The following is a 14,737-nucleotide window of genomic DNA, read 5'->3' as shown; positions in this document are numbered from 1 at the left end:
ATTAATATTATGCATGATGTCAATATGACGCTCAATAATAAAATCAACCATGATTTGGCCTTACGTAAATTCTGAAAACTAATAAGCCAAAGCACACCCAATCAAAACATAAGTTCACTTTGCAATTTTGGTGAATTGGTCTATGCATAATATCTTCAATGGCATCAATTTGAAAAATTCCTTTGCAAGCATTTGTCTCAATCTCTACTCAAACTAAGTATGATGATAGAATACCACATCAGCCATTGTTAGATATATTCTTAGGGCGATAGATAAATGTCAGCCATTACTATGAGGTCCATGTAGAATTCACCCACCAAAGTATGTATAGCCGAAATAAACAAATTAAATAGCAATAAAATATTTCGGCCCCTTTGTATTAACAACAAAGATGTAACTAACCAAATGTATAGTGATTTGGTAATACCCTGTCATGATATAGAAAATTATGTTGCATCCATGGATCAAAATAAATCCATGGAGGGTAATTAATCATACCTATGGATGAATTCCATGGCAAAGGCATCAATGGCATGATTGAAGAAAATGGATGATGTGCTAACCGAAGATTTTTATGTTGTGATGCACACCTTTGGCCTAATTGTTTGTTTCTTCCATTCTTCTCTTTCTTCACTTTTATTGTACTTGTTGCAGTAGAAGTATGCACATCCCTTTTATTATGATTGACCCTCTTGGGAACCCATGCCATGTTCTTCTGTCTCAACTCTTGTGCACTAAGATTTTGTAATTCCCTCTTTTGCCAATACGATAAACCAAGTGGGCATCTCGCCTGTGATTCTATTTTGACCTTGTGCACTCTCAACTTCTTTTCTTCAGATTTGGCACTTTGACTCTCAATAATTGGTTGCTTCGTATCATTGCCTTTAGTAGCCAATGTCAACACTTTAATTGGCTCTTTTTCATTTGAGATCAAATCTGAAGTTGCACTTGTTAGAAAATTAAGTGATTAAATGGTTAATATGTTAATTACCATAAGTTAAAGTGGGCCCAATAGTTAATTACGGGATTAACACTAATTAATGGTAATTAGCAATTTGCGCCTGTGATTGGGGGGCTAATTAAGATTATGGTCAGGTCCCACGTCATGTATAGCTCTATATATAAAGGAGGGCATCCCTGCACCTAATTGATGGTTGTATCGTTTAGGATAATAGTGCCCTCCGAAATTTACTCCAAATCCAATCGGGGGTGCGCTGGACGTTGACGTGAAGGCCTGACTTTGCTCCGACTACTTCCTCCACCGTGATGGCCTTTTGAAACGGAGGTATGAACACTACTATCAACTAATTTCCGCATCAAATCAAATAGTGTTCATGTGTATTAGATTAGATCTGATTAGCAATTGCATAATCCCAGCAATATAACTATCATTTGGTATCAGAGCCGGTTGGATCTAATCACATGAATCTATTTGAGAAAAAACTGGCAGTAGATCAATCTGTGTCATAGAACTTGCCTGAGAATTCACGTAAGGAGGCCTCGGCCGCGCACATCAGCAGTGGTGTCACAGCCGTCGTCCGCCTCAGGGTGATGCTGCTGTAGACGAGCACATCCGGCTGTGCTCATGCGCGCCGCCGTGTGCCTCAGGCCGTGTTGCCGCTGCCGCGCGCCTCATGGTGGCGCTCCCGCTACCGCCGCGCGCCTCACGGTGGCGCTCCCGCCGCCGCCGCGCGCCTCGCAGAGCTAACTCACTCTGCTTATCCGATCTGGTTTTCTCATGAACGGCGGCGGCGCAGTAGGAAGCTAACTCAATTAGGGATTTACCCGCATGCTCGTAACTGGCCAGTTCCAATGACTTTGGGCTAGTACGAGTTAGTGGGCCGTACAGCATTTTTTTCCTTTTGTTCGGCTAACTACGTGATGGCAAGTAACATACAGCAGCATTTTATTAGTACGTGCAGATTTGACATTAACTCACTGTATGCAGTACACATATAAGTCTGCTAATTATCTACATACAGTTAATTCTTTGTGTAATCGGTAGAATTTTTTGGCATAATTGTGTTAAATTAAGATAGAACCAACATGAAATTTTGGTTTAACACTGCAATAATATTCGGGATACTTGCCATGATTAAGTTTAGTAATGCATGATTACATACTGACCAACGTTGTTTGTGATCATGAATATTACGGTTAATTCCCGATGATGTTATTATATGATTAGGTCCTTTTTTCGTTATTGCCCAACGGTATTGCGAATTAGGATTTTATTAAATTTGTCATGATGTTAATTAGACCAATGTAGGATTGATATCATGCAATGTTTTTTTAATATGGATATTTTCATAATTCGTAATTTTAATATCCATGTTATTTATGTTTTATTCAGCTTTGAACCCATCACTTATTTCTGGGCTCCTAAACTCAATTGAGCACCACAATGGGACTAACTTTCCTACATGGAAGGAGCAGATTTCCATTAACCTTGGGGTCATGGATCTTGACTACGCACTTAGGGAGAAGGCTCCAGTTCCCTTGTACTCTGATGATGAAAACCTTGCTGAGAGAACTAAGGTTTATGAGGCTAACAAGGAGAAGTGGGAGCGCTCCAATCGATTGTCCCTCATGATCATGAAAAGAACAATTACTCTTGGGATTAGGGGAGCTATCCCCAATTCCGAATGTGCTAAGACTTATCTGGCATCGGTGGAGGAACAGTTTAAAGTCTCCACAAAAGTCTATGCCAGTACACTGATCATGAAAATGCTCCCCACTAAGTATGATGGTGCAAGCGGTGTGAGAGAACATATCATGACTATGAACGATATGGACGCAAAATTAAAGGGCATGGACATGGAGATTTCTGAGGACTTCTTGGTTCATTTCATTATGACCTCCCTTCCTGTGGAGTTTGGTCCATTCAAGATCAACTATAACACACAAAAGGAGAAGTGGACCATGGGTGAGCTCACGGCTATGTGCGTTCAAGAAGAGGAGCGACTTAAGATTGAGAGAAAATATTACGCTCATCTTACTTCCATGAACTCAGGGAAGAGAAAGTTTAATGGTGAAAATAAGACTCAGAAAAAATTAGGTCCTTCACATAAGGCCGAGTCAAACAAGTCTGGGGCCAAAAGGTCAAAGCCTTCTGTTGCTAATGAGCCTTCTGCACCTAAGAAGCCTTATTGCAAGTTTTGCAAACATGACGGACATAAGCAGAAGGATTGCGATGGCTTTAAGGCATGGCTTGTAAAGAAGGGTATGGACACAATTTCCATGGTTGATGAATCCCTTTACACTAATTTTCCCCCTAATACTTGGTGGGTTGACTCAGGTGCCACCGTGCACATTTCTAACTCATTGCAGGGATTCCTTACCGTGAGGACGCTTCAAAGGGGGGAGCGAACTCTTAGAGTTGCAAATGGACAGGAGGCTAATGTTGAAGCTGTTGGGACTCTCCCGTTAGTGCTAAAAGATGGCTTCACCCTCCTTCTTAATAATGCTATTTATGTTCCTACCATGAGGAGGAACCTTATTTCTGCTTCTCTATTAGATGATGATGGTTTTGAGACTTATTTTGGGAACAAACGATGTGTTATTAAGTTTGGTCATGATGATATTGGTCATGGCGTTCGCCATGACAAACTCTATAGACTCCTTTTGAACGACTCCTCTGAATCTTTAAATGTTTGTGATGTAATAAATAAGCATGAGACTTCGTCGAAATTATGGCACTATCATTTAGGACATATTTCGAAGGGGAGAATGGAGCGTCTCATTAAAGAAGAGATACTTCACCCCTTATACTTCTCGGATTTAGATTACTGCATCAATTGTATTAAGGGAAAATTCATAAAACAAATTAAGAAAGGAGCAATTAATAGTAGTGGGGTTTTGGAATTAATCCACACTGACATTTGTGGTCCATTTCCTATTACTTCTGCTGATGGATACGACTCCTTTATTACTTTCACCGATGATTATTCTCGTTACGGATACATTTTTCCTATTCGCGAACGATCTGAAGCACTCAATAAATTTAAAATCTACAAAGCTGAAGTAGAAAATCAGCATAATTTGAAGATTAAAGTAGTGCGATCAGATCGAGGCGGAGAATATTATGGGAGGCATGCTCCTTATGGACAAATTCCTGGTCCCTTTGCTCTATTTCTTCAAGAAAATGGAATAATCTCCCAATACTCAATGCCGGGTGAACCTCAACAAAATGGAGTCGCTGAAAGACACAACCGTACACTTATGGATATGGTACGGAGCATGGTTTCCAACTCCAGTTTACCGGTTAATTTGTGGATGGAAGCATTAAAGACAACCGTGCATATACTTAATCGGGTTCCTAGTAAATCAGTACCCAAGACACCTTATGAATTGTGGACTGGGAAGAAACCCAGATTAAATTATTTGCATGTGTGGGGTTGTCCTTCTGAAGCTAAGATTTTTAATCCACACATTGGAAAATTAGATCCTAAAACCGTCAGTTGCCATTTTATTGGATATCCTACAACATCCAAAGGCTTTCATTTCTATTGTCCAACACGTACCACTAAATTTGTCGAAACGAGGCATGCTAAATTTTTAGAGAATGTTAATGTCAGTGGGAGCTCCGAGACAAGAAAAATCACACTTGAGGAAAATCGGACTGACATACCATTACCGATGATCCCAGAGTCTGTTTTTCCTTCGTCTTCAAGCGCAACACCTCTAGTTAATCATTCTGGGTTTATTGGTGCAGCACCTAGTAATGAGCCTCACATCATTCAGTCTTCTGTGATATCTAATGAACCTTTACGGAGATCACAGTGGGATAGAAGAGCTGCCATTAATACAGATGAATATGTTGTTTACATGACCGAAGATGGAAATGCCATTAGTAAGGCAAATGATCCCACCTCCTTTGAGGAAGCCATGACAAGCGGACACTCATCTAAGTGTCTTGAGTCCATGAATGATGAAATTAAGTCAATGAGTATTAATGATGTTTGGGATTTAGTAGAAATTCCTAAGGGAGTCAAAAAGGTGGGCTGTAAGTGGGTCTACAAAACTAAGCATGACTCTAAAGGAAATGTTGAACGATTCAAAGCAAGACTTGTCGCTAAAGGTTATACACAAAGAGAGGGCATAAACTATGTTAACACATTTTCTCCCGTCTCGAAGAAGGATTTGCTAAGAATTGTTATGGCTCTTGTTGCTCATTATGATTTAGAGCTACATAAGATGGATGTTAAAACCACATTCCTTAATGGTGACTTGCATGAGAATGTATATATGGCTCAACCGGAAGGCAAGGAACATATGGGATGTCGACTTAAGAAATCTATCTATGGGCTAAGACAAGCGTCTAGACAGTGGTACCTTAAATTTGATGAGGTTATAAGGAAATTTAATTTTAAGGAAAATGAAGTGGACAATTGCATATACATTAAGACCAGTGGGAACAAGTTTATCATATTAGTACTTTATGTGGATGATATCTTGCTAGCCAGCAGTGATTTAGACATGTTATATGAGACCAAAAGATTTATTTCATCTAATTTTGACATGAAAGATCTTGGGGATGCCTCTTATGTTTTGGGCATAGAAATCCACCGAGACAGGTCTAAAGGGACATTAGGACTGTCCCAGACGGCATATATTGACAAAGTCCTTAAAACATACAACATGCATAACTGTTCTTCCACTCCCGCACCTATTGTTAAAGGTGATAAGTTTGGTCTATTTCAGTGTCCCAAGAATAAATTAGAGATTGATCAAATGAAGACAATTCCTTATGCCTCGGCTGTTGGGAGCATCATGTATGCTCAAGTATGTACGCGTCCCGACTTAGCGTATGTAACTGGAATGCTTGGTAGATATCAGTCTAATCCAGGCTTAGATCATTGGAAAGCTGTCAAGAAAGTAATGCGCTATCTGCAAGGGACTAAAAATCATATGCTTACATATAGAAAGACTGACAGCCTAGAAATTATGGGTTACTCACACGCTGATTTTGCAGGGTGTAAGGATACTAAGAGATCCACATCAGGCTATATCTTCACACTTGCAAGGGGAGCAATTTCATGGAAAAGCTGCAAACAAACACTTACTGCATCTTCAACTATGCAATCAGAGTTTGTGGCATGTTTTGAGGCTACCGGGTAAGCCATATGGCTTAAGAACTTCGTCCCCAGACTTATAGTGGTAGACAGCATAAATAAACCACTTACATTATTCTGCGATAATCAAGCTGCAGTTTTCCTTTCAAGTAACAACAAGTCAAGTGGTGCTGCCAAACATATTGACCTTAAGTACCTTGTTGTGAAAGATAGAGTCCAAGATCAAACAATTAAAATTCAGCATATAAGTACTAAAATGATGATTGTTGATCCCCTGACTAAAGGCTTGCCACCAAATCTCTTTCGAGAACATATTGCTAGCATGGGTCTAATGGAAAGCCAATAACTACTGGGGTAAATAAATGATGAGATCTCCATATTTGAACTTGGAATAAGGAAGTTTGTTTCGCTTACTAAGTGCACATAATGATTAATAAAGAAACAAACTATTAGGACCATAAGTAGGGAATATGGATGCATGCCCATACGGACTCCCAACCATAAATAATTATCCATTCCGAAATGAAGTCTTACGCTATAGATTTTGGGGTTCCAGTAATGATTATACTATTGCTGCGAATACATTATCTTGGTGTGATGCCTTTGTTGAAGTATGGACTAATGACATTAACCATTCAATCAAGTGGGAGAATGTTAGAAAATTAAGTGATTAAATCGTTAATATGTTAATTACCATAAGTTAAAGTGGGCCCAATAGTTAATTATGGGATTAACACTAATTAACGGTAATTAGCAATTTGCGCCTGTGATTGGGGGGCTAATTAAGATTATGGTTAGGTCCCACGTCATATACAGTGCTATATATAAAGGAGGGCATCCCTGCACCTAATTGATGGTTGTATCGTTTAGGATAACAGTGCCCTCCGAAATTTACTCCAAATCCAATCGGGAGTGCACTGGACGTTGATGTGAAGGCCTGACTTTGCTCCCACGAGGTGCCGGAGTGACCTGCTACGTTGTTGCAGTTCGTCATCCAACTACTTCCTCCACCGTGATGGCCTCTCCAAACGGAGGTATGAACACTAGTATCAACTAATTTCCGCATCAAATCAAATAATGTTCATGTGTATTAGATAAGATCTGATTAGCAATTGCATAATCCCAGCAATATAACTATCAGCACACTTACGACCATCTTTTTTAACACGGTAAACTTGCTTGACCACCTCTTTCTTCTTCATTGAGCTCTGGATTGATTCCTTATGATTGAAACGGTCTTTAACATGTGCTTGTTCAAATGTTGATCTTCTCGGAGCTGCATAATATTGATGAGATGGTCTAAAATAAGATGGAAAATGTGCCCATGTATCATACCTATCCCATGATGGATATGGATCTACATGAGCATAGGGAGGCATCCATGGCATTGGCATTGGCAGCCCAAAATAAGGATATGAATATGTTGCATTATAATTCCCACTTTGCCAATACCGATCCTCGCATTTGCACCTTGGGGTGATCTTGGTTTCTTTGCATGATTTGGCTGATAAGTATTCTTCTCTTCACTCTTCCTTTGATATTTATCCAATAGTTCAGCAAAGGTGATTTTTGATCTCTTACACTTGCGCTTATTTCGGCCTTTGTTTTCTTTTGGTTTGCTTTCCTTGATCATTGGATTTGCTTGTTGCCCCCAGTCCTTGGCATCTTCATTGTAGCTTCGATGGAATTCTCGCCCTCAAGTTTATGTTCATTGTGCTCTTCAACAACTTCTTTACTTGAAAGCTTGATCCCGTCACCTGTAGTTTTTACCTTCTCTTTAGATGGATCGGCTTGAAGTAGCCGATGCAAAAACCTTTTGCCATCAAGACCAATCGGAATAGACTGGTCATCCTTTGGTGTTTCAACAATTCTCAATCGTCCTTTATCAATGGCCAATTTAACTATTTGACGAAACATATTGCAATCCTCAAAATTATGTTTGAACGAATGATGCAACCTACAATACATTCTTCCTTGAATTGATGGCTTGACGATACGTCTCTGTCGTATCTACTTTTCCAAACACTTTTGCCCTTGTTTTGGACTCTAACTTGTATGATTTGAATGGAACTAACCCGGACTGACGTTGTTTTCAGCAGAATTACCATGATGTTGTTTTATGTGCAGAAAACAAATATTCTCGGAATGACCTGAAACTCCACGGGAGGTCTTAGAAAAAATAATAAAAAATCCTCGCCAAATATGAAGACCAGGGGGCCCACACCCTTTCCACGAGGGTGGCCCCCCCTAGGGCGCGCCCCCCTACCTCGTGGGCCCCCTGTTGACCCTCCGACGCCAACTCCAACTCTACATATTTGCTTTCGGAGAGAAAAAATCAGAGAGAAGAAATCATTGCGTTTTACGATACGGAGCCGCCGCCAAGCCCTAAAACCTCTCGGGAGGGCTGATCTGGAGTCCGTTCGGGGCTTCGAAGAGGGGGATTCATCGCCGTCGTCATCATCAACCATCCTCCATCACCAATTTCATGATGCTCACTGCCGTGCGTGAGTAATTCCATCGTAGGCTTGCTGGACGGTGATGGGTTGGATGAGATTTATCATGTAATCGAGTTAGTTTTGTTAGGGTTTGATCCCTAGTATCCATTATGTTCTGAGATTGATGTTTCTATGACTTTTCTATGCTTAATGCTTGTCACTAGGTCCCGAGTGCCATGATTTCAGATCTGAACCTATTATGTTTACATGAATATATGTGAGTTCTAGATCCTATCTTGCAAGTCTATAGTCACCTACTATGTGTTATGATCCGGCAACCCCGAAGTGACAATAATCGGGACCACTCCCAGTGATGACCATAGTTTGAGGAGTTCATGTATTCACTATGTGCTAATGCTTTGTTCCGTTTCTCTATTAAAAGGAGACCTTAATATCCCTTAGTTTCCAATAGGACCCTGCTGCCACGGGAGGATAGGACAAAATATGTCATGCAAGTTCTTTTCCATAAGCACGTATGACTATTTACGGAATACATGCCTACATTACATTGACGAACTGGAGCTAGTTCTGTGTCACCCTATGTTATGACTGTTACATGATGAACCGCATCCGGGATAATTATCCATCACCGATCCGGTGCCTACGAGTTTTCCATATACTGGTTCTCGCTTATTTACTTTTCCACTGCTCCTGTTACAATCACTACAAAATACCAAAAACAGTACTTTTGCTGTCTTTACTTTTGTTGCCGCTACCGCCACTATCATATTACTTTGCTATTAAACACTTTGCTGCAGATACTAAGTTTCCAGGTGTGGTTGAATTGACAACTCAGCTGCTAATACTTGAGAATATTCTTTGGCTCCCCTTGTGTCGAATCAATAAATTTGGGTTGAATACTCTGCCCTCGAAAGCTGTTGCGATCCCCTATACTTGTGGCTTATCAAGACAAATTTCTGGCGCCGTTGCCGGGGAGCATAGCTCTATTCTTTGAGTCACTTGGGATTTATATCTGCTGGACACTATGAAGAACTTGAGAGATCCAAAAACCAAGATCTATCCCTCAACTACAAGGGGAGGTAAGGAACTGCCATCTAGCTCTGCACTTGGTTCACCTTCTGTTATGTGTAAGTTTGCGACACCTACACCTGCTTCTTCTATTCGTTTTGATATGTCGCATGTTATTGATGATGCCACTTCTGCTATGCATGATACTTATGATGAAACTGCTTCTATGCCTGATACTAATGTGCCCCTTAGTGAATTTCTTGATGAACAAATTGCTAGGGCTAGAGAAAGAGAAATTATTGAATCTGAATACGATGATGATAGTGATGATGAAAATATGCATGTTATTCCTGAGGGTTATTTATTTGATCATGATGCTTCTTTAGCTATTTTAGCTTGCAGAGATAGATATGAGCTTAAGAGGTTATTAATTAAATGGAACAAAGAATCACTTAGAGATAAAATGAAACCCGACCCTACTTTTGCTACTTCACCTATATGTGTTCCTGATAAAGATTATGAATTTTCTGTTGATCCTGATATAATTACTTTGGTTGAATCTGATCCGTTTTATGGCTATGAATCTGAAACTGTTGTGGCACATCTTACTAAGTTAAATGATATAGCTGCCCTGTTCACTAATAATGAGAGATCACTTTACCTCTATTTACTCAAAATATTTCCGTTCTCATTAAAGGGTGATGCTAAGATATGGTTTAATTCTCTTGATCCTGGTTGTGTGCGTAGTCCCCAGGATATGATTTATTACTTCTCTGCTAAATATTTCCCTGCTCATAAGAAACAAGCTGCTTTGAGGGAAATATACAATTTTGTGCAAATTAAAGAAGAGAGTCTCCCACAAGCTTGGGGGAGGCTTCTCAAGTTACTTAATGCTTTGCCTGATCATCCTCTTAAGAAACCTGAAATACTTGATATCTTTTATAATGGATTAACCGATGCTTCCAGAGATTACCTGGATAGTTGTGCTGGTTCTCTTTTCAGGGAAAGAACACCGGATGAAGATGAAATTCTATTGAATAATATGTTGACAAATGAAAATAATTGGGCACGTCCAGAGCCAGCTCCCGAGCCAACTCCTGCTCCAATTACTGAGCCTATTCCTAAACCAACTCCGAAGAAGAGAGGTGTTCTATTCCTCAGTCCCGAAGATATGCAAGAGGCAAAGAAATCTATGAAAGAAAAAGGTATTAAAGCTGAAGACGTTAAGAATTTACCTCCTATTGAAGAAATACATGGTCTTAATTCACCGCCTGTTGAAGAAACATATGATCTCAATTATTTATTTACTGAAGAACCTCCTGATCCTGATATCCCGACACAGGTAGTAAAGGTAAATTCTCTCTATAGATATGATAAAGCTGAAGTCCCTCCTACTAAAATTGCTAGTCAATGCTTGGATGAGTTTGATAACTTTATGTATAAGCAAGACGACTTCAATGCTTATTTTGGTAGGCAATTAAAAGAAAATGCTTATATGATTAGACGCTTGGGTGATTATATGGCCGATATTAAAGGTGAACTTAAACTTGTTAGCAAACATGCTTCTATGGTTACCACTCAAGTAGAACAAGTACTTAAAGCTCAAAAAGAAGTGCTTGATGAAATGAATAATAAGAAAAATGATTATGCTGTTAGAGTGGCTACTAGAACTGGTAGAATGACTCAGGAACCTTTGTATCCTGAAGGCCACCCTAACAGAATCGAGCAAGATTCTCAAAGAAATAATATTGATGTTCCTAGTTCTTCTAAAAAGAAGAAGAAGAAAAATGATAGAACTGTGCAAACTTCTAGTGAACCTATTGCTGAACCACCTGATAATCCAAATAATATATCTATGTCTGATGCCGAAACACAATCTGGTAATGAACATGAACCTAATAAAAATGTTCATGATCATGTTCAACCTAGTAATGATAATGATGTAGAAATTGAACCTGCTGTTGATCTTGATAACCCACAATCAAAGAATCAACGTTATGATAAAAGAGACTTTGTTGCTAGGAAACATGGTAAAGAAAGAGAACCTTGGGTTCAGAAACCCATGCCTTTTCCTCCGAAACCATCCAAGAAAAAGGATGATGAGGATTTTGAGCGCTTTGCTGAAATGATTAGGCCTATCTTTTTGCGTATGAGATTAACTGATGTGCTCAAAACAAATCCTTATGCTAATATATGAAAGATATCATTACTAATAAAAGAAAGATACCGGAAGCTGAAATTTCCACCATGCTTGCTAATTACACTTTTAAGGGTGGAATACCAAAGAAACTTGGAGACCCCGGAGTACCTACTATACCTTGCTCCATTAAAAGAAATTATATTAAAACTGCTTTATGTGATCTTGGAGCCGGTGTTAGTGTCATGCCTCTCTCTTTATATCGTAGACTTGACTTGAATAAGCTGACACCTACTGAAATATCTTTGCAAATGGCTGATAAATCAACTGCTATACCTGTCGGTATTTGTGAGGATGTGCCCGTTGTGGTTGCAAACATTACTATTTTAACGGACTTTGTTATTCTGGATATTCCCGAGGATGATAGTATGTCTATTATTCTTGGAAGACCTTTTCTTAATACTGCAGGGGCTGTTATTGATTGCAACAAAGGCAATGTCACTTTTCATGTTAATGGTAATGAGCATACGGTACACTTTCCGAGGAAACAACCTCAAGTTCATAGTATCAACTCTATTGGAAAAATTCCATCGATTATATTTGGAGGTTTTGAATTTCCTCTTCCTACTATCAAAAAGAAATATGATATTCTTATTATTGGGGATGTGCATATCCCCGTTGAGGTAACTTAGTGTTATTCGAAATTTCTCCGGTTTCATGATTATCAGAATGAGTTTGTTAACAAGACTTGATCAACCTTGTTAGTGGATTCTTTTTTATGAGCATGAGATGGATGAAACTAGAAGCACAAACTTATGTACCCTCTTTATATTTTCTGTCATTTATATTAAATAAAGTAAAAATAGTAAATTTCTGTCTGTTTCCTGATTTATCTGTGTAATATAGAAATATCCCGAAAATAAAAGTCCTCAAAATGCCATGCCAATTTAATATGATTTTTTCGGGAATATTTGAGGATTTACTATGCAAAAATTACCGCGGGAGGAGCTGCCACCTGGGCACGAGGGTGGTGGGCGCGCCCCCCCTATAGGGCGTGCCCCCTGCCTCGTGGGCCCATGGTGGCCCTCCTCCACTTATCCCAGCACCCATCTTCTTCCTCTATCTCACACAAACCCGAAAAACCAACTCAAGCAGGAGTTCCAGCCACTTTTGCTGTGATTTTCGATCTCCTTGCTCAAAGCACATCTCTCAAAACTGCTTGGGGAGATTGTTCCTTGGTATGTGACCCCTCCATTGGTCCAATTATTTTTTGTTCTAGTGCTTTATTCTTTGCAAATTTGTGCTGCATAGGTCACCATGTTCTTGAGCTTGCATGTCAAATTTATATGGTTCTAAGTAGTTCTAATGCTTGATATAGGCTCTAGGCACTTGTAGGAGTAGTTGCTATCAGTTTTATTGAGTTTGGTTTACTTTTATTTTGAAGTTACTAAAAATTTCAAATTGTTTCAGAAAAATGATGAGGAGATTATTGAGGGGCTCATCAAGCCAAAGCTCAAAGGAAAAGGCACCTAAGCCTAAGTATAATTTGCCACGCACCGCGGAGATTCGAGCGTGTGAATGGCCTTCTGAAGATTTCTTGAGAGCAGCCAGTATTTATGAAGATTTTCATGAATTGGCTCACAATGTAGGCCTCACCGCTTTCCTCCACGACCAATGCGATCAGTATCTCTTACTCACAAATACCTTTGTGCAAAAAATTTATTTTCATCCTAGGAACTCACCACCTACAGTGGAATTTCATTTATATGATGAGCCTAAGGAGATGTCACTTTATGATTTCTGTCGTATTCGTTTAGTCCCTTTTGAGGGCAAGACAGAAGAACCACATCATGATGATGTGGCTGGGTTTATTGATAATATCACGGTAGGAGAAACCAGGAAGGTTTCCGATGCACGAATCACTAGCATACATTTTCCTGTTTTGCGTTACTTTGCATTATTTGCTAGTCATTGTTTAATTGGACGCGGAAATTCTGGAAACCTTAGTATCCCATATTTAATTATTCTGCTCCAAGGTTTATATAGTGATAACACTTTTAGTTTGGGCGGTATTATTGCTAGACGGTTAAATATGAACCGTACTAAGGGCCCCATCTTTGGAGGCATCTATGCCACACGCCTAGCCGCACATTTTAACATATCTATTAGGCATGTTGAGAAGGAAGAAAAAGTGCTACCCCATATTTATCTAGATCGTAAAAGTATGGTGGCACATGATTTTATTGTTAAGAATAGGGCAGGGGAGCTTAGATATCAATTTTTCTTTAATAAACATCATCCTGAGACTATTACCTTGCCTGCTCCTTCTTTGTTTGATTTGACTGCAGGCACGTAGCTTGTTCCGTTGGCAGCTATTCACGCCTACCGAAACCCTGCACCAGCTGAGGAGCCAGAGCCGGAACCACAATTTGATCCTTCACGACAGTCTAACTATCAGTGGGATCCGGAGATGATTGCCAGCCAGTGGCAATCGGAGCCTTATTCATCACAGTACGACCTCAACAACTATTATTATGGATATCTGCCAGGCCAGCCGTGGCCATAGACCAACTTAGGCCAAAAGCCTAAGCTTGGGGAGTACGTATTTCTCACAGACATTACATTTATGTTCACACACACTCATTGCTAGATGTCGGTGCTCATACTTTTTCATTGTAATATCCATGCTAGTTTATTTTCCTTTTCCTGCTTTCTTCTTGTGTGTTTAATAAACCTTAAGAAAAACCAAAAAAAATTAGTAGTAGTTTATTTTTCTGTTGTAGTAGTAATAACTAAAAGAAAACCCAAAAATATTTCCCATTCTTCTTTTGCTTGTTGGGAGCTTTCCCGTGTAAATAGTTTTATTTCTTTTCTTTTCTTTGGGGGTCAGTAGAAGAAGACCATAATTAAATTGTTGAAGTGGCTCTTATATGCATTATTGTTGATTTAACCAGAGCCCATATTGCCTTGTCTTCTCCTATTTATTGAATGCTCACAGATTCCAGCTTAGTCCAATGCACGTGCACTCTTATTATTATTCACACCGTTCGGTCGTGCAAGTG

At 39.5% G+C, this 14,737-nt stretch overlaps 1 protein-coding gene across 1 annotated transcript; it reads left to right on the top strand.

Annotated features, from left to right (window-relative positions):
- The first annotated feature begins 1,881 nt into the window (after positions 1-1,881).
- LOC147979879 (uncharacterized) lies at positions 1,882-3,377 on the top strand. The gene is made up of 3 exons (XM_087515378.1): positions 1,882-1,888; positions 2,354-3,223; positions 3,331-3,377. The coding sequence occupies exons 1-3, from the start codon at positions 1,882-1,884 to the stop codon at positions 3,375-3,377; spliced, it is 924 nt and encodes a 307-aa protein (XP_087371504.1).
- The last annotated feature ends 11,360 nt before the right edge of the window (positions 3,378-14,737 follow it).

This window comes from Triticum urartu, chromosome 3A, assembly GCF_056163025.1.
Source record: "Triticum urartu cultivar PI428250 chromosome 3A, HENAU_Tu73, whole genome shotgun sequence".
NCBI classification, from domain to species: domain Eukaryota; kingdom Viridiplantae; phylum Streptophyta; class Magnoliopsida; order Poales; family Poaceae; genus Triticum; species Triticum urartu.
This window is presented reverse-complemented; position numbering and strand designations above follow the sequence as displayed.

Coding starts and splice junctions, on each gene's coding strand:
- LOC147979879 (XM_087515378.1), top strand. Junction 3,224..3,330: donor GGCATGGCTTGTAAAGAAGG/GTATGGACACAA, acceptor AACTCATTGCAG/GGATTCCTTACCGTGAGGAC.